This window comes from Catharus ustulatus, chromosome 1 (genome assembly GCF_009819885.2).
Source record: "Catharus ustulatus isolate bCatUst1 chromosome 1, bCatUst1.pri.v2, whole genome shotgun sequence".
Classification (NCBI taxonomy): domain Eukaryota; kingdom Metazoa; phylum Chordata; class Aves; order Passeriformes; family Turdidae; genus Catharus; species Catharus ustulatus.
The window spans coordinates 61570673-61597236 of record NC_046221.1 but is presented as its reverse complement, the minus strand read 5'-3'; the positions used below and the strand labels follow the sequence as shown (position 1 = coordinate 61597236).

At 44.5% G+C, this 26564-nt stretch overlaps 2 protein-coding genes and 1 long non-coding RNA gene across 8 annotated transcripts in view; 1 reads left to right on the top strand and 2 right to left on the bottom strand.

Annotated features, from left to right (window-relative positions):
• KCNG2 (potassium voltage-gated channel modifier subfamily G member 2) overlaps window positions 1–3566 on the top strand; it is a 53866-nt gene extending 50300 nt beyond the window's left edge. For all 4 annotated transcript variants that reach the window (XM_033073747.2, XM_033073738.2, XM_033073764.2 and 1 more), the window contains exon 3: window positions 1164–3566. In XM_033073747.2, the coding sequence (XP_032929638.1) occupies window positions 1164–1958 (795 nt within the window). In that variant the 3' untranslated portion in view covers window positions 1959–3566. The remainder of the gene's footprint in view (window positions 1–1163) is intronic.
• Window positions 3567–7807: 4241 nt separating this feature from the next.
• The window catches only part of SLC66A2 (solute carrier family 66 member 2), a 63464-nt gene continuing 44707 nt past the window's right edge, over window positions 7808–26564 (bottom strand). For all 3 annotated transcript variants that reach the window (XM_033070934.1, XM_033070942.2, XM_033070928.1), the window contains one exon: window positions 7808–9955. In XM_033070934.1, coding sequence (XP_032926825.1) covers window positions 9748–9955 — 208 coding nt within the window. In that variant the 3' untranslated portion in view covers window positions 7808–9747. The remainder of the gene's footprint in view (window positions 9956–26564) is intronic.
• Window positions 13652–16095, bottom strand: LOC117002118. The gene is made up of 2 exons (XR_004419213.1): window positions 14394–16095; window positions 13652–14354 (listed from the first exon to the last, which is right to left on the bottom strand). It is a non-coding gene; the product is annotated as an uncharacterized LOC117002118 (long non-coding RNA).

Here is a 26564-nt window from a genome sequence, read left to right as displayed (position 1 = left end):
GACCAGCTTGACGCAGCCTCGCCATTCTCAAATGATGCTTATTGCTATAATTTGGCATAGGCAAGGTTGGGCATTGGGACCTAATACCTGTTCCATCCAGTGGGAGTCACAGACCCCACTAGCATGGATGGACTCCTTACAACAAACTGTTTCACAAACTGTTCAAACTGGCACACTGAATAAATACACACTTCCATTAAGTATACACTTGCCTTCCACACAAAGCCCCCGTATATGAGCATTTATGTGAGCATTTGTAGCGGAAACAGCACTAGCCCTATAATTGTCCACATCAAACTGTTTATGTAGAGAAGTTATTATTGAGCTGGAGGTACCAAGAGTGATACAGCAGAGAATTGCCACAGTATTAACAACCAAGGAGTGGCCATCACCAGCAATATTGTTTATTGCCTTTCCAGTGCACTGAGGCTGACTTGTTTAGAAGCATCATAACTAAAGAGCCAGAGCTCTCTTTATGTGCCACCAAGTGAGCCTGCAGGGTAGAGCAGGGGAAGAAAGCTTGGGGAAGGTCACTAGTTGTTATAGGTGCAGGAATTAAAACACTTATCCACTCTGTCCTGTGGTATTTTTTCTTTTAGAAATGCCTACATTTCTCAGTACTTTATATAAGCTTTTGACTGTAGGGGTAGTGTGTTAATAAATGTTCACAGGAACATAAAATATGCACTGTATTTAGTGAATAATAGATTATAGATAACTCCAAGCATATCACTTAAAATACTGTAGGTGTTTATGAGCCATTAGTAAGCAATTTATTATTGATCAGGAAGGGAATGAAGGATCACATTTATTATAGTCCATGAATCTTGTATTAGTCCTTTTTAAAAGGTGTTAAAGTCTTGGTTAGAAATGAAGTACAAACCACTGGTCTTTTAGCAGTAGGCTCTCTGGCCAACGGCTGATAAGATCACACCAAGTTCTTGGCAGCTTTGGGACACTCCAGAGCATTGTTCACCTGTCCTGTAGTCAAACATGAAGCCTCTGGTTTTAATTCCTCTCAGCAGCCATGATGTTGCTTCGGTACATCACAATTGGTATAAATTTCACATGGTGCTTTAAGAACTGATGCTCTCTTTGTTTCACTGCCTGGTTAAATCTGTTTCTTCCCTCTTTTATGTGTTTCCCACTCCTCTTCTCCCCAGGGTGAATGCTCACGAAAGTGCTATGACATCTTTGTGCTGGAGACGGTGTGTGTGGCGTGGTTTTCCTTTGAGTTCCTGCTGCGATCCATCCAGGCAGAAGACAAGTGTGCTTTCCTGAAAACCCCGCTCAACATCATTGACATCCTGGCCATTCTGCCTTTCTACATCTCTCTCATTGTGGACGTGGTTTCCACAAAGAACAGCAGCAAGCCTGGCGGGGGAGCCGGGAACAAGTACCTGGAGCGCGTGGGGCTGGTGCTGCGCTTCCTGCGGGCGCTGCGCATCCTGTACGTGATGCGGCTGGCGCGGCACTCGCTGGGGCTGCAGACACTGGGGCTCACCGTGCGCCGCTGCACCCGCGAGTTCGGGCTGCTCCTGCTCTTCCTCTGCGTCGCCATGGCCCTTTTCTCGCCGCTGGTGTACTTGGCTGAGAGCGAGCTGGGAGCCAAGCAGGAGTTCACCAGTGTCCCCACCAGTTACTGGTGGGCTGTGATCTCCATGACAACTGTTGGCTACGGGGACATGGTGCCTCGTAGCATCCCCGGACAGGTGGTAGCCCTGAGCAGTATCTTGAGTGGGATTTTGCTGATGGCTTTCCCGGTCACCTCCATCTTTCACACCTTTTCCCGTTCCTACAGTGAGCTGAAGGAGCAGCAGCAGCGAGTAGCCAGCAGGCAGGTGCGCCAGCGGCAAGAGAACACGGAGCTCTGGGGTGGCGACAGTACAAGGGGGCTCAGTGCCACATTCCCACCAAGTGCTGGTGAGCATGAGGGTCTGCCCTTGGTGGACCAGTAGGCCAAGAGAAGTTCTTGACTCTGAACAGCTGAGGACATACGCCAGCAGCACAAGAAGCAGTGGACAAGGGAGGTCAGTTCTGCAAGACGAATGCCTTGAACTGCATAAATGAGGGGCAGATACAAACAGGGTTTCTCTAAAGACCAACTTCTGATCTTAAGGGACCTCTGAAATGTACCCCTATAAATTCTACCAAGTACAGCTCTGCTCCATTGCTTTTCTTAGGGCTTTTCTATTGAGCCAAGTATTTTTGGGTATGCCTGAGGAGCAGCCACTGAACCCAGCCAGCCAGCAGAATGTAATGTGAAGCACAGCCTGTGCCAGGTGCCATACGGCAGAGCAACCAGCGTGCCACCTCCTCCCCACCCTGCTCAGTGGCACTCCCTGTGGAGGGGCTGAGCAAGGGGCTCCCCGTGCTGTGACGCCCCACAGCACATTTGTTTTGGCAGCACCACCAAGGAACACAAACCTCAGGCAAGCCAAGGGCGAGGGCAGGAGAAGGGCAAAGCATCCCTTCAGCTTTACCAGGGGCTTGCTTTTGTCTTCTACAGATGAGGCAGTGCAGCCGGAGCTGCCAGCTCTGACTTGTGTGTGAGCACAGTTTGCATTATTTAGTAGAGATGCATATTTACCATCCTAAGCTTTATATCTTAGTCCCATGACAGAAATACACATACAAAAAATCATCCTGACTATGGTACTAAATGTTAACTTGGTTATTTTTTCTTTTCTAACAGTCAGATATAAAAAAATACCATTACAGATGATGATGTTTCTCCGCTTTCTGTTAACTATTTCCATCTCTCATGTATCGAGAAATGTGTTTAACAGGCAGCTGAACCAATCTGAACTACATGTAGCTCAAGAAGGGGAGGGTGATGTTAAACCAGCAGTGACTCCCAGCTCTGTGCAGTGTTCCTCGGTGGTGGTGGCTGCACTGAGTGTTTGTCATGTGCAAACAGGAGCAGGGGAGTAGTACAAACCCAGGCAAGCCAGAGAGATACCTGCAGTGGGCTCTGGTCCCAGCTGTGGTGCAGCAGCTGTTCTCTGTGTCAGGAGTAGCCTTTTGGTTTTGCCCTCCTACTACAAAAAAGACAATCCTGTCATTAGAACAAGTGTTCTGGCTCCTCTTCCCGATTCTCAAAGGATTTAAGTCAATTTGAAGGGAAAATAAATAATATGGTGGCATCTGCATGTTTGCTTATTGGTCCCAGCCCCATGCATGAGCTTTCCAGCCCCCACCCTGGAGGAGCTGTGTCGCTGGTCCAAGTCAGGATGCTCTGTGGGTCTTTCAGTGCTCCTGCAGATGGGATGTGATCAGGGACTGGAGGGAGATGGAACCCAACAGTCTGTTGTAGCTACACTCCTATTGTACTGAAGCCATGCAGTGTCACTCTCCATATTCTCCACCCACCTGGAAGGGAACAAAACCTGATGTATTGAAGATGGGATTTGTCTGGTCTGTTGTTTGGGGGGTTTTTTTTGCCTCGGCATACGTCGTAAAAACAATCCTACATTAGCAAACGCTCATATTAAGCCATTCCTTATAGGAATGAAGCAAAGGACATGGAAAAGTTTCAGTTTATTTTAATAAAAATTAAAAGCTTTGTTGCTCTTTGTGTCTGGTGATTTGGGTGCAGAGGGAGGTGGTGTTTCACAGTGCTGATGTGAGCTAGCACATGTTACTTGCTGCTGAGCACTGCAGGAGATGGAGGCAGCAAATCTGAGCCCCCCTACCCTGCAGGATGCACCTGGGTCAGCAAAGCCAAACTGCTGTCAAACCAAAAGGAGGTGTCCACACCAGGGCTCTGCCCATCCTTTATGACCCAGCAGCACCGGGATCACATCTGCTCCTTGTGCTGGAGAGGAGAGCCAAGGGCTGGTGCCTCGGGCTGACTCAGACTCCTGGCAAAGCAATGTCAGCCCTGGGTTGCTGTGACTCATGAAAGATTTTAATTTTATTGGTTTTTTTATTCCCGGTGCAGGCATTTCTTTCTTTAGGGATTATTAAGGTCTGACATCAGGGAATCAGCTTTGCTGCCAGCTGATTGCAAACCAGCAAAGGGAGCAGTGGCTGGGGGACAGTGTGGCCTGATGCTGAGGGGCACGCTGCACCTTCTGGTGGCATTCAGATGCTCAGTGTTAAGGTGGCACCCAGCAGACTCACTAGGAGGACTCACAAGTTCACTCCTCAGGGTGATTTGGTTCATGCACACCCAGGTGTGTTTCATGCTCCGTCTCCAGTGTGAATGAAGTGACCATGGCTAGTGCACATGGAGGGTGCAGGATGCATCTCCTCAAGGTGGTGAAGCCCACAAAATGCAAGAAAAGCCATTTTGGAGTGGATATCCTTGAAGAACAAAGAGTTTCACACTTGCAGTGCTAGCAAATAACCATGAATCAATGCAGCTTTTGGCCTTGCTGCATGAAAAAACTAGTGCTGGGACAGCAAACTGCAGCTCAGCAGCTGTGTAGAAAAACAGACTGATGACACACACCATATTATTGCTGTTCTCCATCAAGTTGCTATTGTCCTACAATAGTGAGTTCTTTGTATTTTTCAAAAGGCACATAATTAATTCCAGCACGCACAGAGTTTTAATAAAGTGACAAAATCCACTCATTTTGTCTCCTAGTCAAAGCTTGGTTTTTAATAAAGTTTCATTTCATCTATTGGGATGACAGATGAGGAAACAAATATAAACCAGGAACCTTTTAAACAAATTATTTTTGGAAGCTGTATAAAGTTGTGATGCACACATTGCCAGACATAAAAGACACCCAGAGGAGAATGAATTTCACCCAGGGCAGCTGTTGTTATGAGTGACGCTTGCTACTTTTGATCAGCTGCTGGAGAATGTTGATTTTGTTGTGTATGGTATTTGGGGTTTTTTTTGACACAACAGACAGATGATTTTAAGGCCATTTATCTCTAACTATAATAAATGCCACACTGCTGTCTGCAGACACATCAGTGCCAGCAGGTAGTTATGCCTGTTTCTTTGAACAACTAAGTGCTTCACAATTGTAGCACATTAGTTTTGCCTCAAGGAAAAAGAAAAAAATAAAAGGAAAAAATATTCCTCTCTCTCATATGGGACAAAGACTCGAAACATGTGAGCAAAGCCACCTCTTCTTCATGTCCACCTTGGTGGAAGCATGCGTGGATCCTACAGATTCTGGTAGCTGGCAACATTAGTCACAAAGACCCTAACTTAGGAGAGTTTAAGGATGTGTTAACTGCTAAAGGGACAGAGTTAAAGGGAATGGCACAAAGTCAAACACAACTTCAGCTCATTACAGAGCATGGGCACAGCCACCTCCTCTTGCACAGCAGCCTGTTAAGAAAAAGCAGCAACGCAAAGAAAAATGCAACACTGGTGTCATCTCCTCAGCTGTAAGCCAGAGGCTACTGTCCCACACTGCTGAGGCCAGAACAGGCACAGGCTATGGCAGCCTCACAGCAGATGCCTCAGGGGGCAAAGCATCCTTGGCCTTCCCCTTGGCACCTACAAGCCACAGCCTTAAGAGTGTGAAGCCTTGGTGTGGAAGAGGACACAGGCACATGGGAGGGCTGATGGGTAGAGAAATTCAGGGTAGTGCTGCTGGCCCATCTGCAGCTGAGCAAAGCCCCTCAGTCCCCCAGCTAGCACCTACCAGAGACAAGCGCACTTAAGCCAGGACAGAGAAAGGCAGGAGGAGGTTTGAAATGCTGTTTGCTGTCAGTGCATTTCTAGATGCTGTCATCCTCTTGGGACTGGCTGCTTTACAAGGCTGTTTACAGGAAGACCTGCCCCTGCCCCAGGGTGAACCTCACATTATGTTCTAGTCTCCATCTTTAATTTACTGCTGTTGGCACAGGTATTCAGGCAGTGTTCATTTATTGGCACACTGCTGACTTACATATTGATGTCTTCTTTCTTCCAGAAAGCCTCCAACAATGTTACAGTTATCACTCAGGTCCTTGAAGCCTGCTTGGCTCTCAAGCCTAAGGATCACAATCAGATTTAACAAATAGAACCTGTGGGCCAATTTTTGCTTAATACCCAGTACCAAATGTGAGCTTTATTTTATGTCTTAAAATGTTTTTAATTGCACCTAACTCCATGTATCTCAAACATTTAACCATGAAATTTCTCCCTCCATGGAGCCACAGTGCAGACTGCCATGCACAGCAGAGGGAGAGATTTGCCCTGAGGGAGGCCTGGGGCAGCACTGCACCAGTAGCAGGGCTGGGCTCCTGCAGCACCCAGAGATTTGGCTTCCCTATTGTTTCCTTTGGGGCCAGCCCCACCACTGGCTTCTCCACAGTGAATGCCAATGCTGAAGCCAGTAGCACCAGCACTGTCTGGGGAGAACGGGCAGGCACTGCATGTGTTGAGGAGGCTTGGCTGCTGTGAGAACTGCTTGGGTCTCCACTGCCTGCAGACTGTAACAGAGCAGGCAGGGTTTACTCCCCACCCTTACATTCCTCCTCCTTTCCTGCCCACTTCGCTGATTTACCTACCATTACCTTCATGTTTTCGTTTCCCCTTCCCTTCCCTTCCCTTCCCTTCCCTTCCCTTCCCGTCCCTTCCCTTCCCCCCTTATCTGACTAAGCTCAGTCTCCCCCACGTCTCTCCTCCTGCCCTTCCCAGCCCTCTCCTCCCCAACTCCCCTTCTGCAGCTCCTGCAGTCACTGCACACAGCAATAGCAAACCACCTCTCCATGCCAGAGCAGCCCAACATCCTGGACCAGGAGCACAGTGGCTGCAAGGCTGCTCCTGACAGTCTTGGCTTGTTTTCCCATCCAGAAAAAACAGGGAGGGTGGCCAAGACTTTTCTTGGGGCAGCAACTGGCCAAGAGATGACAGACTCAGTGTCTTCATCTTCTGTGCAGAGGCTGCCAAGAGCACATCCCTCATCTGTGTCCCATCTTCAAAGTCTGAAGTCTGCATCACACAGGGTTGTTTTAAAGCTATGTAATAATCTGTTAGTAATTTGGTTTTTACTGTGAGCACTGCAAACGCAAACAAGTTATGTGGTCTCGATGGCTAAGTTTACCCTGGTATGTATGCAAGAGCAGGGGACAGAAATCCAGAACACCTACTGTGCATCATGACTTCAGGACAATTTATGCCTTTTGCTTACTCACTCATCAGAAGGAAAAACCACGCTAGTTATTCATATTCAACAACACTCCTGACAAGATGATTTATAATAAGAGCTAAGAAGCACACATTTTGTACCTGAACAAAACAAAGCAACACTGCAATTTATATATAATAGGTAATTTTTATTAAAAAAACCATTGCAACTGACAGAAAAAATAAAGTCCATGAAATGTGCCATACATTCAAATAGATGTATTTAAAGTAAGTGATTTCTTATTCTCTGAGGTGATCATTGAAACAGATACTTCCTGACAATTAGAGCACAAAAAAAAAGTTCTGTAACACTTTGTCCCTAAAGTATCTTGCAAGAAGTTCTAGAGTTCCTGGCCAAGAGTCCTACTTGCTAAATGCCACATACAGATGATTTGGACATGGTTTCACTGGCTTCTCTTCCAGCATTTGCTGCTCTGGTGTAAATGAGACTGGTCTGCAGAGCTCGCTGGTTTAGGTACTGATGACAGACTCAAGAATCCGCCCAAGGAAGAACCCCAAAAGGAAAAAACAGAAATTGTTTTATCCTCAGTAATACCTGTAGTTCAAAGCCAAAGAGGTGGCCAAAGGTGTGCACTCCCAGGTGAAGATGTAACATACAAAAGTATGTTCCTTACGAACCATTAATTTCTTACATCCCCGTTTTGCAGAATATTAGAAAAAGACCACCAAATACAAAAATCTTACCATTACAAGTTATTTAAAAAAAACCTTCAGACCATTAAAACACACAAGAAAGTGTTTGTTTTCAAACAGTAGAAATACAATCCTCATTAAAGCAGCATACCGGAGAAGCCAGTTGTAAAGTTTTTCAATTAAAAAAGACAAAAGCCCAGATGTTCTTGTAACACAACCAGAACACTGGAGAAAAGAGAGGAACAAAACATTCATAGTCTGCCATGCTGAGTACATTGTCTTTGTAAGGTCACTTCAGGCCTAGAAGAGTATGGTATTGAACAAAGAGCGTGAAGTCAGTGCCTGGGCACAGTGTGATTCCCCTCCACTGGACAGTTTGCCACCAATGAAGACAGTCCAGACTCAAATTGTGAGGTTCCCAAAGAAAGCGCAGTAGGGGAAGTAACTGATTTACACACTGAAGTTATCAAACCTCAGACTTGCTGCTGCTAAGAAAACAATCTCTTGGGCTATTCTTACAGAAAAAATTATCCTGAAAATTCTGTCCAACACCTTGCCTGTGGCCAGACGGGACTCACCCAGCAGAGGAAGCCTCATGAAGGAAGCAGCACAGGCATAGCCACTCCTGGGACCAAGGACCTTGCTACAATCTCCTCACATCACCAGGGGCAGTATCATGACAGCAGTGTCACAACAGGAGCCCAGGGCTTGGTCACAGTCCCCAGGGGTCCACACCACCAGCAGCTGCATGTCACAGACAGAGCACAATGACCTATGCTGGCTAATAGCCTTTAAAGAAAACATAAACTCTGCTCTTTCGGCTTTCTCAGTCCCTCTCAGTACAGGCTGCTGATTCATCTAAAAGAGAAGAATCTCTTTTGTAAAAGCCTAAAATTCATAACAGTAAAAGGGAAACATGGACTCCTTCCTTGTTGGGCCAATGCAGGAAACACCTCAAAACATAACCTGGTTCTTGTTTGGCATTGAACAACATGAATACGAATCTCAGCCTCAACAAATCAAGCTGTCAGATGCTGGTCCTACTTTTCTCTGTCTTAAACTTCTTCATTTCTGAGCCAATAAAAATGGACCTGCTTCTATCTCTGTGGCTCAATCACCATCTAGAAATACTTGCCTGGCAATACTGGCAACACCTGTCTGCTGGCCCCTTGGTTTGGAACAGACACCACACCCTACAGCACAGCTCTGTCCTGTGCACAGCTGCAGGGGCAGTGCTGCTCTCCAAGTGCAGGGCAGGCTATTCCCACATCCCATGGTTTCAAAGCACGACTAAGTTCCCTGAAGTCTCCTCCTTTTGCCTGGATGCTTGACTGCTGTGCCAGCTCTCAATGTGACTCCAGCACCATCAGACCCCCTCCATCATCTCTCCTCCATGTGTCCTCCTGCAGGGGGGATGAACACCTGCTCACTCTTTAGCTTTACAGCCTCTGTGGCCAGCTCATTTCTAGTTGCTCATGTCTTTGCAGGGCCTCCCACCCCCACCTTTTCTCACCAGACACCCTTACAGAGAAAAGAGAAAGCTCCTGGATTTGCTCTTCAATACTTCTTCCTCCATCACGGAGATACTGAATGCTAGTATATGCCACAAACTTCCCATCAATATACAGACTTTATATTTTATAAATAGGTAGAAGTTTCAGACAAAATATCCTATAATTTTTGTGGTGTAACATTTTTAAATAGCATTAAAAACACAAACCATCCAGCCCTTGTGATTAAATATACAAACATTTGTGAATTAATAAGGCTCATAGGTACGTATGCAAAAATAAAGTGCCCCTCCCCCCACCAAGAAACAGTTCTGTACAGCTAAGTCTGAAAACAGAGCAGGTTATTTAACACAGAACCTCCCCAGTTGGACATGCAGCCGTATTTTCCATCCTTGTTCTCATTTCTGCTTTCAACTTGGCAACACAGGAGTATTTACAAGTGGAAGAAGAGATGCCATGGCTGACTCTGCTGACCTGCGACCTGCCCAGCCAAGTTGCTCACAGGGCCTTGGTGCTGGCTGGGTGTGCAGTGTGGGACACAGGCTTCTGAGGGTAGTGGCTGTACAAGTAAACCTGCAACAGGATAGCGATGTCCACAAATACCTGCAGGAGTCCACAGATGGAGAACTGGAAAGGGGCCTGATTCAGGATGAAGTAAACAGTCTTGAACGTGTCCCCACTGGTCCACATCAGCACCATCTTGATGCTAAAATACAGAAAAAAGGGAAGAGTGTTTACTGAGAAGAACCTGGCTTTGGATTAGACCTGCTGTGCCAGAGGATCCCACCTACTGCAGCTAGGATTTATACCCAACAGCGGGTTGGGACTCCCCGTGACAGGGGCAGACAGCGTGCCTAGCTGAAACAGGCAGCACTGGACTTGGAAGGGAGGATCAAATTCTCTGCTCCACACACTGCAGCACTCTTATCTCAGCAATTACAGCTCTGAACACCTGCGAAGGTATCCAACATTTCGAAATATCCAGCTAAGACATTTGACTCAGTGGTGCTCTGTAAACATGACTGCCACATGCTGACAGCATTGACCATAAACCGAAGTAAAACAGTTCATGGAAAAGAACAGCAATTCATCCCAGCAGTTACTTCTTGTGCGTGCCATTCTGTGCTCATGCAAGGTAAAGCAACACACAGATTGCTCTCTCATGCATGCACACTTTTAGCACCTGCTGAAACAAACAAAACAGAAGAAACCCCTCATTACTGCAGAAAATGCACAACCAAAAAAAGCAGACAGACAGATTGTCCAGTAATACAGAAAGAGGAGAAATTACATGCCTGCAACTGTTACTGGAAGGATGAACAGCACTAGGGATTTTATCAAGGACACAGACCAAGAGCAATGCTCAGAGTTCCTTTTAATAACCAAACTTGCTTTCATCTTGCTCTTCTGCTGAGCATTCCCTGTCCTGTAGTCCAGCTCCTGCTTCCCCACATCAGGAGAAACGCCAGGGAATAGAAGCAAGTTCTTCAAACAGACCAAATTGTTTTCAGTGTCCTCAACAAAATGTGAACAACCAAACCTGGAAGGCTGCTTCTGAGATTCACGCACAAAAGCTTTGTAGTTCACAGTGTGAGCATTGCACATGATTTGTCATAATTACAAGCAATTTACGTTTTGCCAGCACGACTCCAATTCATCACACACAGTCAGGTCCATGCAGCAGGGCATTTGCTGACTTAATGTTCATTTTTCAAACACTCAGGCAGGAGCTCACAGGATTTGTATTTTGGGCACAAGAGCACAATGCCATTGCAAGCCAAATGCTGCAGCCCATTCTTTGCCCACATGGGAAGGGTGGCCTAGAGTATCAGTTCATACAGCCCCATCACACCAGGGAAACAGGACCCTTTTGTAACTCATGTCACATGGCCCAGAGCACAAAACAGGTCTACAATCAGGACCTTCCACAGAATCTGTGTGGAACAGCAAGCAAGGACATGGGCTTGAGTGAGCAGTCATTCCCCACCCAAGGTCATCCTAAAAACATAAATAATCAGAGAAAGAAAACAACTGCTGAACTCTACATGTTATTTGTGCTTGGTGCAAACAGCCTGCACCACCTGCCCTGTGCACATTCCCAATCACCAAGTCACCTTACATCACACTTACAGGACCGTTGTAGATGCAGGTGGTGGTTGGAATTGAATGAGATTTTAATTAGGAGGGCAATAAACTCTGAGGGTAATAAAACTGGCACCTTGCTTGCTGGCAGTCAATATCTCTCTTCCACTGAGAAATTCCACTTCCTTGTATTAGTGTCTGCTGGGCAACTGATCACAATTTAATTGTGAATGTGTCCTGGCACGGCTAGGCACCCTCACTAAAAGCACATGCTCAACCAGGCTGATCAAGTAACTGCTCACTATTGACAGAAGGGCAATTCAGGGATACCATAAGATAGCTGAATAGGAATTTAACAAATATCCTTAATACAAAGGATATTTGCCACTCATTTCCAATGGAGAAAGCCAGCTGGGTTTTTTAAGTGACCTTACAATGCAGTGCAGTTGTGGAGGAGAAAATACAGAGTCAGAAGATGTACAGCCTACAGAAGAAGAGTTAACCCCCTCAAAGAAAGAATAATCAATCACTGAGGGAAAACTTAAGGACACCTGCAGTCAGCAGCACCACAGGAGCCAAGCACACCTCTAGCTGTGTCACATGCTGTGCCAAATTTGCCAAAGCAAGTCTGTGTTTTGCTAGGAAGCCACCTGTGAACTCAACAGTCTGCAATACTGGCTGAAAAACTTGCTGCACGTTCTGACAGCCTCTGCACATTCCAGAACCTGCACTTCAGCTCACACATCTGACACTCTAGGACATCATCATCATGCCTGGAGTTCTCACTAGGCCACAACAATGCTCCACACACATGAAAATCTTAACTTGCCCTTGACAAAAATAATCTTAAAAAATGCTACAGATCATTTAAAGAGCTAATGCCACTGATCTGTCTGTGTACCAAAAATCAGACATCCTTCTCTGTCCAGTGGCTTGGACAAAGCACCAGAGAAAACCTGCAAATCACCAAAGTACAATGAAAATTAAATACAGAAAACACTTGACATCCCACAACACTCAGTCCTGCAGCTGCACCGATATTTTCAGAGCTGATGCAAAGCAGTGACTGTGGGAGTGCTGGCTGCCCCACCCAGAGGAGGGGGGGACTGGACAAAAGGAGCACATCCAGCAGAGACCAAAAAGGTGCATGGGGTAATTACAAAGAGCTTAGCAAGGAAATGGGGACAGTGTCATGCAAGAGGTGAGAAAAGGCAATGAAGGGCTACAGAGGAAAGTAAAGGAGGCAGCAGTGGAGCCAAGAAGTTAGTCAGATTAGAAGAGGATAGAAAAAAGAGACTGGAACAGGACAGGGAATGACAGGAACGGAAGAGAACTGGAAACCTAGTACACAAGTCCTTGAAAATGACCAGTAGACAGTTTGTGTGGCAAGGTTTTGGTAGCAGGGCCCAGGGAGGCAGGCTACAAAGTAACTTCTGTAAGAAGCTGTCAGAAGCTTCCCCTAAGTCCAAGAGAGCCAATGCCAGCTGGCTCCAAGATGGACCTGCCACTGGCAAAGGCTGAGCCCATCAATGACAGTCATAGCACCTCTGGGATAATGTATTTAAGAAGGGGGAAAAAATTGCTGCACTACACAGCAGCCAGGTGAGAGGAAGTGAGAACATGTGGGTGGAACAGCCCTGCAGACACCAAGGTCAGTGCAGAAGGAGCAGGAGGAGGTGCTCCAGGCACTGGTACAGAGATTCCCCTGCAGCCCACACTGAAGAGCATGGTGAAGCAGCTGTGTCCCTGCAGCCCATGGGGGTCCATGAGGAAGCAGGATCCACCTGTAGTATGTGAAGGAACCCACTCTGGAGCAGGTGGATGCCCAAAGGAGGTTGTGACCCCATGGGAAGCCTGTGCTGGAGCAGGTCCCTGGCAGGACCTGTGGGTCCATGGAGTGTGCAGCCCAAAGCAGCAAAGCTGGAGCAGCTTTCTGTCAGGATTTGTGACCCCTGGGAAGACGCAGGATGGAGCAATCCAGTCCAGAAGGACTGCACGCCATGGAAAGGACACATGGGGACCCACTCTGGAGCAGTTCATAAGGAACTGCACACCATGGGAAGGACTCACATTGAAGAAGTTCAGGAAGCACTGTCTCCCTAGGAGGAACCCCAAATAGAGTAGGGAAAGAACATGAAGAGGACAGAGCAGCAAAAACAACATGTGATGAACTGACTGCAACCTCCATTCCCTGTCCCTCTGTGCCATTTGTGGGGAGAATGTAGAGAAGACAAAATAAAACTGAGCTTGGGAAGAAGGGAGAAGCCTAGGGAAGCTGTTTTAAGATTTGGGTTTATTTCTCATTATCGTACTCTGATTCTGATTGGCAATGAATTAAATTAATTTCCTTGAGTGGAGACTGTTTTGCCTGTGATAGTAACTGGTGAGTGATTTCCCTGTCCTTATCTCAACCCATGAGCCTTTTATTGTAATTTTCTCTCCCCCTGTCTGGGAGCGGGAGCAGGAGCAGCATGAGTGGTGTGGTGAGCACCTGGCATTAGCCAACATCAATCCACCATGAGGAAAAAGCTAGGGAATGAGCAAAGAGGTGTGTGCTGACCCAGGACTCTCATGTCACCAGTCCAAGCACCCTGGAATGCCCCCAGCACCCTCTCCAAATCAGTACGTGTCTCACTCCTCCAGTGCCCATTCCAGGGAGAGGAAAAGCTACAAGTGCTTTGGCTCTCCCCCCCTCAACCAGCACCTGTTTGCACACAGCCTCAAACTTTCATCTTGCTGAGAAACCCATCAAGTATCAGTGTGGCACCCTGGGGGAAACAGAGCTGGCCCTGCCCCTACTACCACACCACAGGCCTGAGATGAGCTGGATGAAGCTTACACCATCAACACAACTTCTGTCAAGTCCTAGTTTCCAGATTCTCAATGCAATAGTAATGGTCCTCCCCCTGATGTGGGATTTGCAATTGCTCTGTCCTTGCTGCATATGCAGATGTCACTTGCAATGATGCAGTGTTGCGTGTATGACTATGAGGGATGGATGGCATGGACACACTGTCACTGTCCTCATACCTTCCAGCTATTGTGTCACTTCAGGATGCCACATTGCACAGAAAAGCCAGTTTTTGTCTGCAGCTTCTACCCAGTCACCTGGGGAAGAGAGGTAATTCTTATATTTGTTCTTATTTTTGGAGTAGATAAGAAAGACACCATTCTAGCTTGGGCAGATGCACCCTTACCTGCCCTGGTGGAGAAAAGAGCAGTGTCTATGAAAAAGAGAGCATTTTATTGCCCAAAAGAAATGGAAATTTTCTATTGGTTGTGGAGAAGAAAGAAAAGGGGAGAGGCACACTTAAGCCCTTGCTCCACTGCTCTATTGTAGACCTGTATTTGCTGAGAATCATTAGGTTAGAAAAGACCTCTAAGACCACTGAGTTCAACCATTAACCTAAACTCACCCAGCCATGCGAAGTCCATCTCTAAACCACACCCCTAACTGGTGCATCTGCACATCTTTTAAATATCTCCATATTCAGGTGGATGTCAACCAGCACCCCCAGGTCCTTTTCTGCTGAGGACCTCTCCAGTCACTCTTCCCAAGTCTATAGCTTGTTGCAGGACCCAGCATTTGGTCTTGGAGATGCTCATACAACCAGCTCCAGTTCATGGATCTGCACCTTTGACATGTGCCAGGTGTCATGGGCTGGTAGAATACAGACTCTGGTGCACCAGACTCTGATCTCTGGCTTCACAGTGCAAGAGAAAATGCTGCACTGGTAATGCAGAGGAGGCTTTGCTACAATAGGCAGTCAGGGCTCACCAGCAACACTGCCTGAGACTGGAGAGCATGGCACAAAGAGGCTGCGTGCAGCAAAAATCTCCCAGACTATCTCACAAAGACCAACTTCACACTCCATCTTCCTGCTATGTGCAGTCACACAAGCCAAGCTGTTCTGTGCAGCACTGGCTACAAAGCAAAGCAGGACTCAGGAGTAAATACTTCTTTCCTGAAATAGCCCAGAGCTAAGATGGGGAGATGCGGAAGGCAGCAAACGCTCACCTTGTCAATATGGAGGATACACTCTAGAAGCAAAGCACAACTGCTCTTAGCACAAATGAGCAAGCAGGTATGGGGTGAGCAGTGCCAGAGAGCAACCTGGGGATGCAGAAATAAACAAATGGCAGCATTTGTCTGTGTGACAACAGAGATGCCAACCAGAGAGGCAGGAACTGCGTTCAAGTAGCTGGTATTGCCAGAGGCTGAGGCAGACTTGTGGTAAAAATAGCACTTCCCAGTAATGTACATCAGCACTGCAGTATCCAATGACAACAAACCTCCTAAAAAGCAAGCACCTTCCTCACAGCTGAGGAGCTGTTAATGCAGTAACAGCCAGTGCCAAGTCTGCGTAAATTGTAAGTGACCACAAAGAGGAAAAGCTGCTACTTTTTCAACTGTTTTCAAAATCTGAAAGAGCACTTACTTATTCTGATGCTGGAATAAATTCTCAGAGAGACACCAGCCCTTCTGATCAGACACTAGACTAGGGGTGGGTTGGTAAATGATGGGTTTTAATATGGTAATATGAAAATGCCCTACGGTGCTGCTCTACCACTGATAGCAGATTTCATAAACAAGCTGTACCCGTCTTCATTTGCTAAATAAATAAATCACATGCTGGAAAATAGCATTCACTTTTTTCATGGAATAACTTGCTTCATTCAGGTTCCCTGTATGTTGTATATTAATCATGAAGTGACAGCAACTAGAGTTAAAAACAAGATATCAGTAACATGGTATCTGCAGTCAGCCAGCAAACCTTAATTTTTATAGAATTATTTCTGGAATTATTTAGATGTAGAAAGAGCTACATTCAAAAGGAAAAAAGAAAAAAAAATCCAACCAAACAAACTATATTCTGTTGCTTCTTTCTGTGGAACTATACTAGGGGCTGAGTAATTTACAAAACAATTATATCTGCCAGATATTCAGGTTCAACCTGCCCTATCCAGGACTAATACTATTCTAATCAAAGCTTTTCAGCATCTTCATTCCTTCTGTGCAAAATCTGGCTGCAACGGTCTCAAGTCTCTGATTTTTCCTTCGGAGTCTTTGCACACTCTGCTCAACATTACCCACTTCTGGATCATTACACCTTTCTTCTTCCTTCATCTGAAAGAACAAAAACTACCAGAAAGAAGGATCTGGTAAAAGAATAGGAGATGTGAAGCCCCCTCTTCCACTTCCCTGTCTGTTCCCAGTCTGTCTGAAGACCGTGCAACCCTCCATCCAAACAGCAGCAGGGCTGCAGAGAAGCAGTTTGCAGAACACAGGCTGGGACTGAGCACGAAACATGCAGAAGGAAAGACACAGCAGTCCTTGCTTCCTGTTTGCACTGCAGATTTTCTCACACTGGTGTTATGACTCTGCATGTTTGTAGCTTAACACACAAACCCAAAAATACCCTGCATGCTGGAAGACACTGAGAGAATCAGACATTAGACAGTGAGTTCGATTGAAAAATCCTGCAGTGGTTTCAGCAGACATTTCAGCACAAATAGCAACAGGAGGTACGTGTTGCCCTGATGTAATTACATCCTGCTACCATCAAAAACTTAGGGCTAACTGTGCTCAGACATTCAATGAACTCAAAACTTCAAGTTATGTTTGATAGAGAAAAAAATAATATAATTTATTGACCTTTACCTATGTGAAGAAGAGAATTATCCTGGACTCTTTTGTTCAAGAATCAGTGGAAGTTGTCCACAACTTCCACAGTCATGGCCAACTTCCCCACATCTTGGCCACAGGTTTTGCCAAATCAGAAAATCTGATTGGACTGCCACAGTTTCAGACATTTCTTCATATATTAGCACTTGACTTTCATACTTGTTAAAACACAGTGACAAACATTTGAATGACAGGATACAAAAGCAGAATAAAATAATGTAAAAGCTGACAATATAGTATTTCATTCAGGAATAAAGTCCATACAGAAGCAGCCTGTCAGTGAGTATTTTCAACACTGCATTTGGTTTTGGGAAGTGAGGAAGAAGGTACAGAAGGTATCTCTCCGGCAACCTTTTAAGCTGCTACCTCCCACAAACCATTCGCACAGGAATGTCTGGAAGAGAAAGCAGATTCAGTTGTAACATCCTGACTTTGGAAAACTTTCAGCTCCCATTTGCAGCTCCAAAATAGGCTACTTAGAAAAGACAGCAAGCATCCCTAACATTGCATTCAATCAGAGGCTGGCCTGCCTACAGCAGTGAAACACAGACCAGAAAACATGAAATGCGAATGCCATGTTATTTTTAACACTGCACAAAACAAACAAAAATTAATAAACAGAACCCTTGTTTCTAACAAAATGACATATGGCTTAACAAAAAAAAAAGGAGTCCTCCTCATGTTAACCAAATTTCTTAGCCTGCCAAAAACTATTAAAAGGAAAAGAAGAAAAAGAAAACACACGGATCAGATATCCAAAGTGTCTGAAGTTTGAAAACATGGAAACTAAGTGTGCATACCCTAAGACAGGTCCTTCTGTGTGAATAAGCTAAGATCTTGTTTTAAATATTGCACAGCCAGTTGGGAATCCAAGCATTAAACTGCTCACCAGTCCTACGTGCCCTGCTTGGTGTGAGTGCCTTACCTCACTTCTCAACAATTCCTCTGAGGCTGCAGCAGCACTGACCATCTCCAGAGAAAGACATTTGTCCATCCACACATTACCAGCAGGAGTTAAAAGGAGCATGCAGCAAGAGAGATTCAGTATTTATTTTGGACTTCTGTAACCAAGCTGAAGCAATTGAGTTAAAAGCCATATCTACAAGCCATTCATACCACAGTCAGCTGCAATCCAAGAACAAATTATCTGAAAGTTCCTGTGATTTTCAAGGACTGTACTCATCAATGAGGACAGAAGAAATGCAGGATTTCACTCTGAAACACCATCAGGCAAAAAAACCCAGAAAGGTGCAGCTAAACAAAAAAGTTTCACAGAAGAACAGGGTAAATGGGTATTTGTCAATTTTTTTTTTCCACGAATATCTGTTTTCTAAACATCTAGGAATGGCAGTGTCAGGCATTTTGATCCCATGTAGCTTATCCAGCCAAAAGCCAGTATTTGTTAGAACACGTCTATGAAAAGAAACTATAAGACATGCTGCACAGGGTCAGTAGGTAGTCCAGGATCACTAATACGACCTCCAACTATGGCAAGCAGCTGTACCTAAAGTCCAGTCTGTAGCAGTCCAGAAACTGGTAACCCTTAACATCTACAAAGTACTTCTAGTACTCTACAATTTGTGCTGCAGATAGAAGGGCAGCAGGTCTTAAACAGCACAAAAAAACCCAAGTTCTGTGAAGCAGGTGTGAAAATAAATCTCTTCTGTGGATCAGAGGAGAGATTTGAGCCACAATTGACACCAGTGTCCTTTCTGCAGGAGACACAGATGGATGCCAGCCAGACTGCAAAGCTCAGGTCTGTTTAGATGTGTGGTATGAACATAGATCAGCAGGCTCTGTTTCTGCTGCTGGTGAATTGGGAAGCTTGAGACCTGCTGCCATGGTAGATTTCCACTGGTGCCAGGGCAGAAAATCATGTCCTGCACCTCCCACAATAACGACAGTCAGCTGCCAACGCACATGGTACTGTCAATGTAATGAGAATGGTGCAGAGAACACCTAAATTACACCATCCTTCAACATCTCACTCGTGAAGTTGTTCTTGAGGATCTGTCCCTGCTTCCCTGTCTCTCACCTCCCACTCACAGCATTGCAGTTGGTGGAGCTGCAGGCACAGCTGCTGGCTCATGCCACTCTAGATGCTCTCCTGCTGCCCACCTTCTCTCCAGCCACTTGGCACAGCCCACCCTGGGGCCCCACATCATGCCCTGAAAGCTGGGTGACAGAAAGACTTGCTGCCATGCAAGGGCACGGGGAAACAAGTCCCAGGAAGCAGCATTCCTTCCCATGACTCGCTTCCCTGCAGGGTGAGCTGGCCTACCATATCCCAGTAGTTGCAGCCTGCCCATTGCCAGGAGGGATGTCACTATGTCCTGCAAGGCCAATGCCAAGAAGTAGCAACGTAATGTCCCTGTGCAACACCATTCAGTGTATTTCCTGCTCTAGTTCTAAATAACCTGGGACAAATTCAATTTGAAATGTAATAAAAAGATGTGAGGGAACTGATGTTTCCTTCAGCACAGCTGTGTTCAAGGCTCAAAGCAATGCTTTTAAATCTTCCTTTCCTTCTGCCCTAGACAACCAAGAGATCATCAGACTCTTCATCCAACTTGAGGTAATTTGAGCACATTTTCCCTTCATCTTCCTATGGTAACAAGTACATAGCTTGAGCACACTTCTAGTATTCTACTTCAACAACTGTTGACAATTACCTGTTTGGTTAACATACACAAAGTAACAGTCCCAGCTATAGTGCTTTCCTTGTTCTAGATGACTGGATTTCACTTGTCTTCAAAGCCAGCATCCACAAGGACAAAGTCTAGTGATGTTGCAGTCATTACTTTTCATGAATAATCACATCCTTCAGTTAGTAAAAATGCTTCTCACATTCTAGGAAAACACTGGGGAAATTAAAACCCCAAACACTAGTGGGTAAAATAAGAGTGATCACTCAGGGACAAAGTCCAGATTACTGTCTGGAAAGAAATTACAGATATTTGCAAGAACAAAGCCTGCATTCTCCTCTAAAACACCGTAGCACTGTAAGGAAATAATGGCAGACCTGGCAGTGTTAGGGCAATGACTGGACTCAGTAGAAGTTTCTTCCAACCTTATTGATTCTATGAAACAACCTCTTGCAAGCTCTATATGAACGTATGTCACCATCTAATTCATCTGAAATGCCAGGTTTCTCCCTTTCCTTCCACGTGCTCATGTGCACACAGAAGTGCAGGAGTGACACACCACATACCTCTGTGCTGCTTCTCAAAGCAAATCCCAGTGGGAAGCAAAGCTGTGCTTTGTCAGCAGGTGCCACCACAAACCAACCCTTTCTAAGCCACTTCCCACATTGCCACTGACCCATGGTGGCTGCAGAGCTTTGAACCCCTGCTGCAGAACTGAATGCTATAGGGAGGAAATAAAAGCATCATGATCACATCCCACACACAGTAGCATGAAACAAATATTGACATTTTAGCCCAAGTAGGGTTTCTGCAGTTCAAAAAGGATACATATCTTCTAGTCTATGTTCATTCCCAAACTCTTGCCATCTGCTGCCTTGTATGCCATGAATCCTGTTTTAGGAAATTCTCTAATACAAGACTTAGTATCTGACAGGACAAGGCTTCCACAGCTACCCTGAAAACAATGCCAAGACACTTGGCTAGGCATGTAATTCCTTTATGTGATGTAGACATGTATCATTCCTAGCCATCCTCCCTAGAACAAATTAAAACCCTACCTCTTTCAGCCTTGTTGAAACAGATTTTTCTGCTATCAAGACTTTTTTATTTCTACATTCCACTCAAGAACACTATGCACTCCTGCCCGCCATGTCAGCTTTTGGGCACATCACTCAGTATGTCAGTCTCTGCACCTCCCACTCTTCTTCTGCTTGCTTGTCCCTCTGTGTCTGAGGAGTAGGGGACCAAACACATCATTACAGGTCAAAGCTGAAACAAAATCTCTGTAGCTGACCCACTCACATCTGCCCAACTCCCATTCTTTACCCAGTTCTTCTTAGCAGTCTTCCTGGACCACCCTGCAAAGTCACTTCCTGAGCCAAGGCTCTTCAATCTCTTTTTTTTTTCTGATGCTCTGGCTCATCTGTTAACTACTTAAATTACTCACCATTCTGCTGACTTAACAGATCTTCATCACAGTCAGTGTTATCATTATGGCTGTTTGCATCCTTGCATCACAACCTACATTTCTTTAAACTCAAATCTCAGTTTACTTCCATTCCATATTTCTAATTCCACTCAGCCCTACTGCACTGAGGGAGACGGCTCTGCAGCCACATAAGCAGGTAACTTAACCCACTTACACAATTGGCTGTGGTGAACTCTTAACAAAACAATACAGGTGGTGGAATGTAGAGAACAGAAACACTTTTGGTCCCAAATTTGTTGAGTAACAGAGGAAGACAACAATTTTAGAAAACTTTCGTATCTCAGGTGTCTTCATGACAGGCTTAATTCCCACCTTTTGGGCCTTGACCTGACCTTATCTATGCAAAATACCTTGCATGACACTTCCTTGTCAGAGGAAGACGGTGCACCTAAACTTAACAGAATGGTTTTGTAACAGAAGTACAATAAATTTTCTCTTGTAATTCAAATTCTCAGGGCACAGAGAAAAGCACCTACCGAGGGAGCACTCATTAAACATGCTGGCAGAGCTTTATTCCTATTGCTGTACAGAAGCCTTGAACTATTTGTAAAAGATGAATGCTTTTGGTTTGAAGTAATTTGCTTTGAATTTGCTTTTTGAACTGAGAGGATGAGGTGCCAGGGGAAGAGAAATGAGAAAGAGGTTCAATATGTGCAAGAACTTTAGCAGTCCACACTGTGCTACAACCTTAGAGATGCTTAAGGGAAGTCGATACTGCTGCTCACACTCTCAGAAGTGCTGGGAGGCTGAAGGAAGGAAGGTCTCCCTCCTGGATTTTTCCACCTGTCCCTTCCTTTAGTTCCAGAAATTCTCAAATGTGTTGAGAGTACAGGGCACAAAGAACTGTCTTTGGAGCTTCATACTGTGCTGCTGCAGGTCTTGAGAGAACAGCTCTGGGGCGACACAGAGGGCAAGCACAGAGGTGACTGCAGTGCTGACCAGCACAGCAACCCACAGGCCACAGATCTATAGAGAGTCAAGCAGAAAGTGAAGGCCCTTGAATCTGGGGCATTGATCACAGGTCTGCTCCAAATGAAAAGAGGGTCTGGAGAAGAGGAAAGAAGTCACTTAATGTCTAGGATCAGAACAAAAGTTTCAGTCCATCTGTTCACATGCTGACAGGACTCTGCCCTCATCCTGAGTGCACTGACACCAAGTCTGTTTATTTTCCTGATGTAGTAACACTTTCAAGGGAGAAGAAATCAGAAACCTTCTGAGAACTACAGACTACTTTCTTTAATCTCTTAGCCCTAAAACAGGCAGAAGGGAAGGGAATTCTGATGGTCCTGTTGCCTAACAGTACAAATGAAAAGGTGAAGAGAGAAGACAAGCTCTTTGTAGTAAACCTTACAATTATACAAAAACCTCATCCATCCAGTCATGAAAATTGTTCACTGACTATTACGCAAACCTGGATGTGTATGCAAAGTCCAGAAATGAAAAACCTTGGAATATTTTACATAAAAGCCATGATAAAGGACAACAGCAACCAGCTGATCAGTGCCATGAGCAGAAGAGGAAATGTCAGCAAAGCAAAGCAATCAAACAAGTAAAACTTCCCCAGAAAACTATGGATACTGGCCACAGAAGCAATGACAACACTTGTTGTAGGCCCACAAAGAAAACTAAGGATCTCAGTAAAGAAGAGCATGTAGGAAGACAAAAGAATACAATCACAGAACTACAGTAAATTATATGTATAGTTTAAAATAGGTAATTTGTAAGCACAGTGACAGTTCTGATTAACTTAGTGCAATAGGAAAGGCAGCAAAACTAAGGAATGGGCTACATACAACCCTAAGTACAAACCACTTAAAAGTATAGGTAATAATTTTACATATATCCAATGTAGTTCATGCTCATGCTTGATTTTTCTGTTTTCCAGGGTCCCAGATTTAACTTTTAGGTCTTAACTAGTCCCTTGAGAACTACTTTTTCTTTCATAACTTAGTCCCTATGATTGTCTGCACAACGCTTTATGCAATGAAAATCTGCTTCTTAGTTGTGTCAGATGATTTGAATTCACAAAATTATATTGAGGGGTTTTAATTGGTTTGTTTGAATTAAATGGCCCTCACCTGCCATACCCCTCTTCCATGCTCTCTGTTTTGTCTGTTCAATATATAAAACAGTTGCTATTTTAAGAGTAACAGAAGACACTGTTTAATCAGCACCTGGAGGGTACAATGCCAAAGCCTGTGGGAAACAGTTCCCTCTCTATTCAGCATTTTCCTTGGTGTTAATTCTGAGACACAATGTACTCCTAACTCAGGTCTCCACTGTGCTAGTCATTGTCTGCTTTGTGTATGTGGCATACTCAGGAAAGGAAAATCTTTCACATAGGCATCCATTATCCCTACTCCTATTTTTTTGATTTTGCTCTCATCCATGCAATTTCTGACAGTGATAAACAGGAGCTGAAGAGAAAAAATATGTAACATTCAACACAGCCATTGCCTGCATCATTCTCTTTTAACTTCCCTTCTTTTTAGCACTTTTAAAGTTCTTTTCCAGTTAATTTCTCTTACTCCTTTACTGAGCCTCCCCAAAAAAACACAGATGCGTAATGAAGTTGTCATAAGAGATATGAATTGCCTCCCTTTTTAATGGAAGTAAATTTTTTCTCAAGAAGCTAATACACAGTTGGTGCCTGAGCAGAAACATCCACAAGTCTTGCTACCTCCCTCTAACACAAGGTTTTGTTCTCTTTTAAATACCATAAAGGAAGTAACTGAAAGTTACTCCAAAGGAAGTAACTCACTGAAGCTGTTTTACTTATTCACAAATAAAAACTTCCCTCAGGCTAAAAAATCCCAAGAAGCCACAGGAGTAGCATTTTTAGAGCACTTAATCTCCTTAAATCTAAACTCTCACTAAAGGAGGTGCCCAGACATTGGTTAACCAGTCCTGAATAAAGCCTTCTACATCTATTCATCATAGCAACTGGCTAATACAATACAGGCAGAAAAAACATAGCAGCTTTCATTAATATTTGCAGTGTTTGAATAAACCAAGGATTTGTCTCTGGGACAAACACTGTTCTCAGAAGTCAAAAGTTTCTCCTGAATAATGATACAAAGAGCTGCATGTCTCATACAGGAAAAAGCTATAGATCAGTATTCAATAAAAGCAACCAACAATAACATTTATCTCTCTAAAAAATACTGTCTTCTAGTATTTTTAATATTATTTATAGATGAGAAAAGTAAATTATGTATTAAATATATATACATATTAGAAAAATTTAATAGAAATTATTCCTTTCGTACCTCTTTATACCACACTCATTTCACTGGATGCATTTCAGATAAACATTTACAACTAGCTCACAGCTGCAGCACACCTCATAAAACATTTCTGAATGAAAAAGCTTTTTATAATTTACAGCTCTTGACTCCAGCAACTTCTGAGACAATAAATGCCAACTGTTTCTCCTTCAGTGATTTGTGCTTTTTAAAACAGGATAATCACTGTGACTGACCCAGCACTGCCACAGGAGGGACTAAATTAACATTTTTCTTTCACTGCACAATAACCCACTTGAATGAAATCCTGAGATTATCCTCATTCAGCCTTTTCAGACTAGATTTCTCAAGACAGTCTCCTATCAATGCATAAGTAGAGTCACTGATCGTATTGGCTGTCTCTAGACAGCGAAATTCTGAGCCCCCAACCCAATGTCAGCCAAACAAACATTAAAAGTCGTGCAGAAAGGAGGTTCCTCCCAAGCAGACTGAAAGCTGTCCATGAGCAAGATAAACCTGGGAAACTGCCTGCAGAGGGACAACACAGATTTTCCCTGGTTGTGTCCTTCTGACCATGCAGCTGCATGTGCAGCCCTGAGCCAGACACAGCAAGGGCCATCCTGTGTACAGGGTGCAGCCAAAGAGACAGCACTGCATATCAGGACCTCAACTACTGCTGCAAAAGACCTTTATTGATCCCACATGTTTCCAAGCTAACAGCTGATGGGCACATTTGGGTATCCAATGGACTGCAGCTTCTGAGATTTCAACACATGCAGCCCAGCTTAGTCCTACTGCCCAACCTCTTTCTTGTACCTGGGAAGATTGTGCCATGCAACAGCTCTGACTGAAAAGAAACTGCTTCTCCATGGGGTTTGAGCAGCAGCTGGCAATCAAAAAGGGTTACTGCCAGGTGATTTTGAGAAGCCTTTGCAAAATACTTTCAATGAAGGGCAGTCATTTTTTTTCTGGGCAGCAGATAGGAATGCAATACTGTCCTGGAGCAAATCAACCCTTATGCAGTCCCAAGGTTAACATGGTCCTTGGGTAGGACCACACACCTACAACTTGGTCACAGATCTTACAGAGGAATGCCATCCATCCTCCTCCTTTGGTGCAGTGAGGTCAGATGGGATTATGAGAAGAGCACAATAATAGCAGTGCCTCCCATTAGAGGCTCCCCCCACACCTGCACAAAAGCACACACTGTCCCCCTATAGGAACTCCACAAAAGCTGTTGTCCATACAAAGATGCAATTCTCCCAACGCACTGGCCTCTCTGTGCAGCAGTGCTGCTGCCAGATCCAGAGCCAACCTTCCTGCCCTTTCCACTGCCTCCTGTTGAACATCACCTTTCCTCACAAATGCACTTTATTAGAAAGTGACTGGGAGGCAACTCTCCTAGAAGGAGCTGGAACCCAAAGACAAATGACAGAGTAAGTTCCTGACAGTACGTTTTTTGTCACAAAACAAAAGCACTTAATAATACAAGGAGCATCAGATCCCAACTCTAGCATTCAGCAGCTTCGACTCCTAAAAGGTGATAGAGGGGAGGTGTTCTGGATGTCAAATCTTGAAATATTTTACCACATGATATAAGGAAAATTTAGAAGTGATGAACAAATCTTTTAATGTCATAGTGCCTTCTTTCTCAACTACTCTAAAGCTCTTTAACTTTGAGGCAGCCTTTTGTCCTTTTTCTAACATTATAATTTATAATTCTAATCCACCCCAATAATTAAAGCAATTAAATTACTCTTTTCCTAGGTGACCTGACAGAACTAGTTTAATTCTTGAAAAGAATGGAAACTAAGTGAATATTTCTTTGATAGGTATTAACACAATTCATTACAAAGCACTTCTGTCGAGTTTAGTACCATAATTTATATAACTACTACTGTACTATTTAGGTTTGCAATCATTCAGAAGTACTTAAACAGAGTTCCAAGTTTCCATAAAGTACACATTCCAAAAGTAAACAGATGAATTGTCAAAAAGAACATGATGAAAATTTCTGTTGCTTTCACTAGCTTTGTTGTTTACTTAATCATAGGAAAATTTCCATCCATCAATCATCAGCCCACAAGGACATACTACACGCTCTTCACTCCACAAAAGCTGTTACTCAGCATGCATCTCCTTTCTACTTTTATTGTTTCCATTTCTTT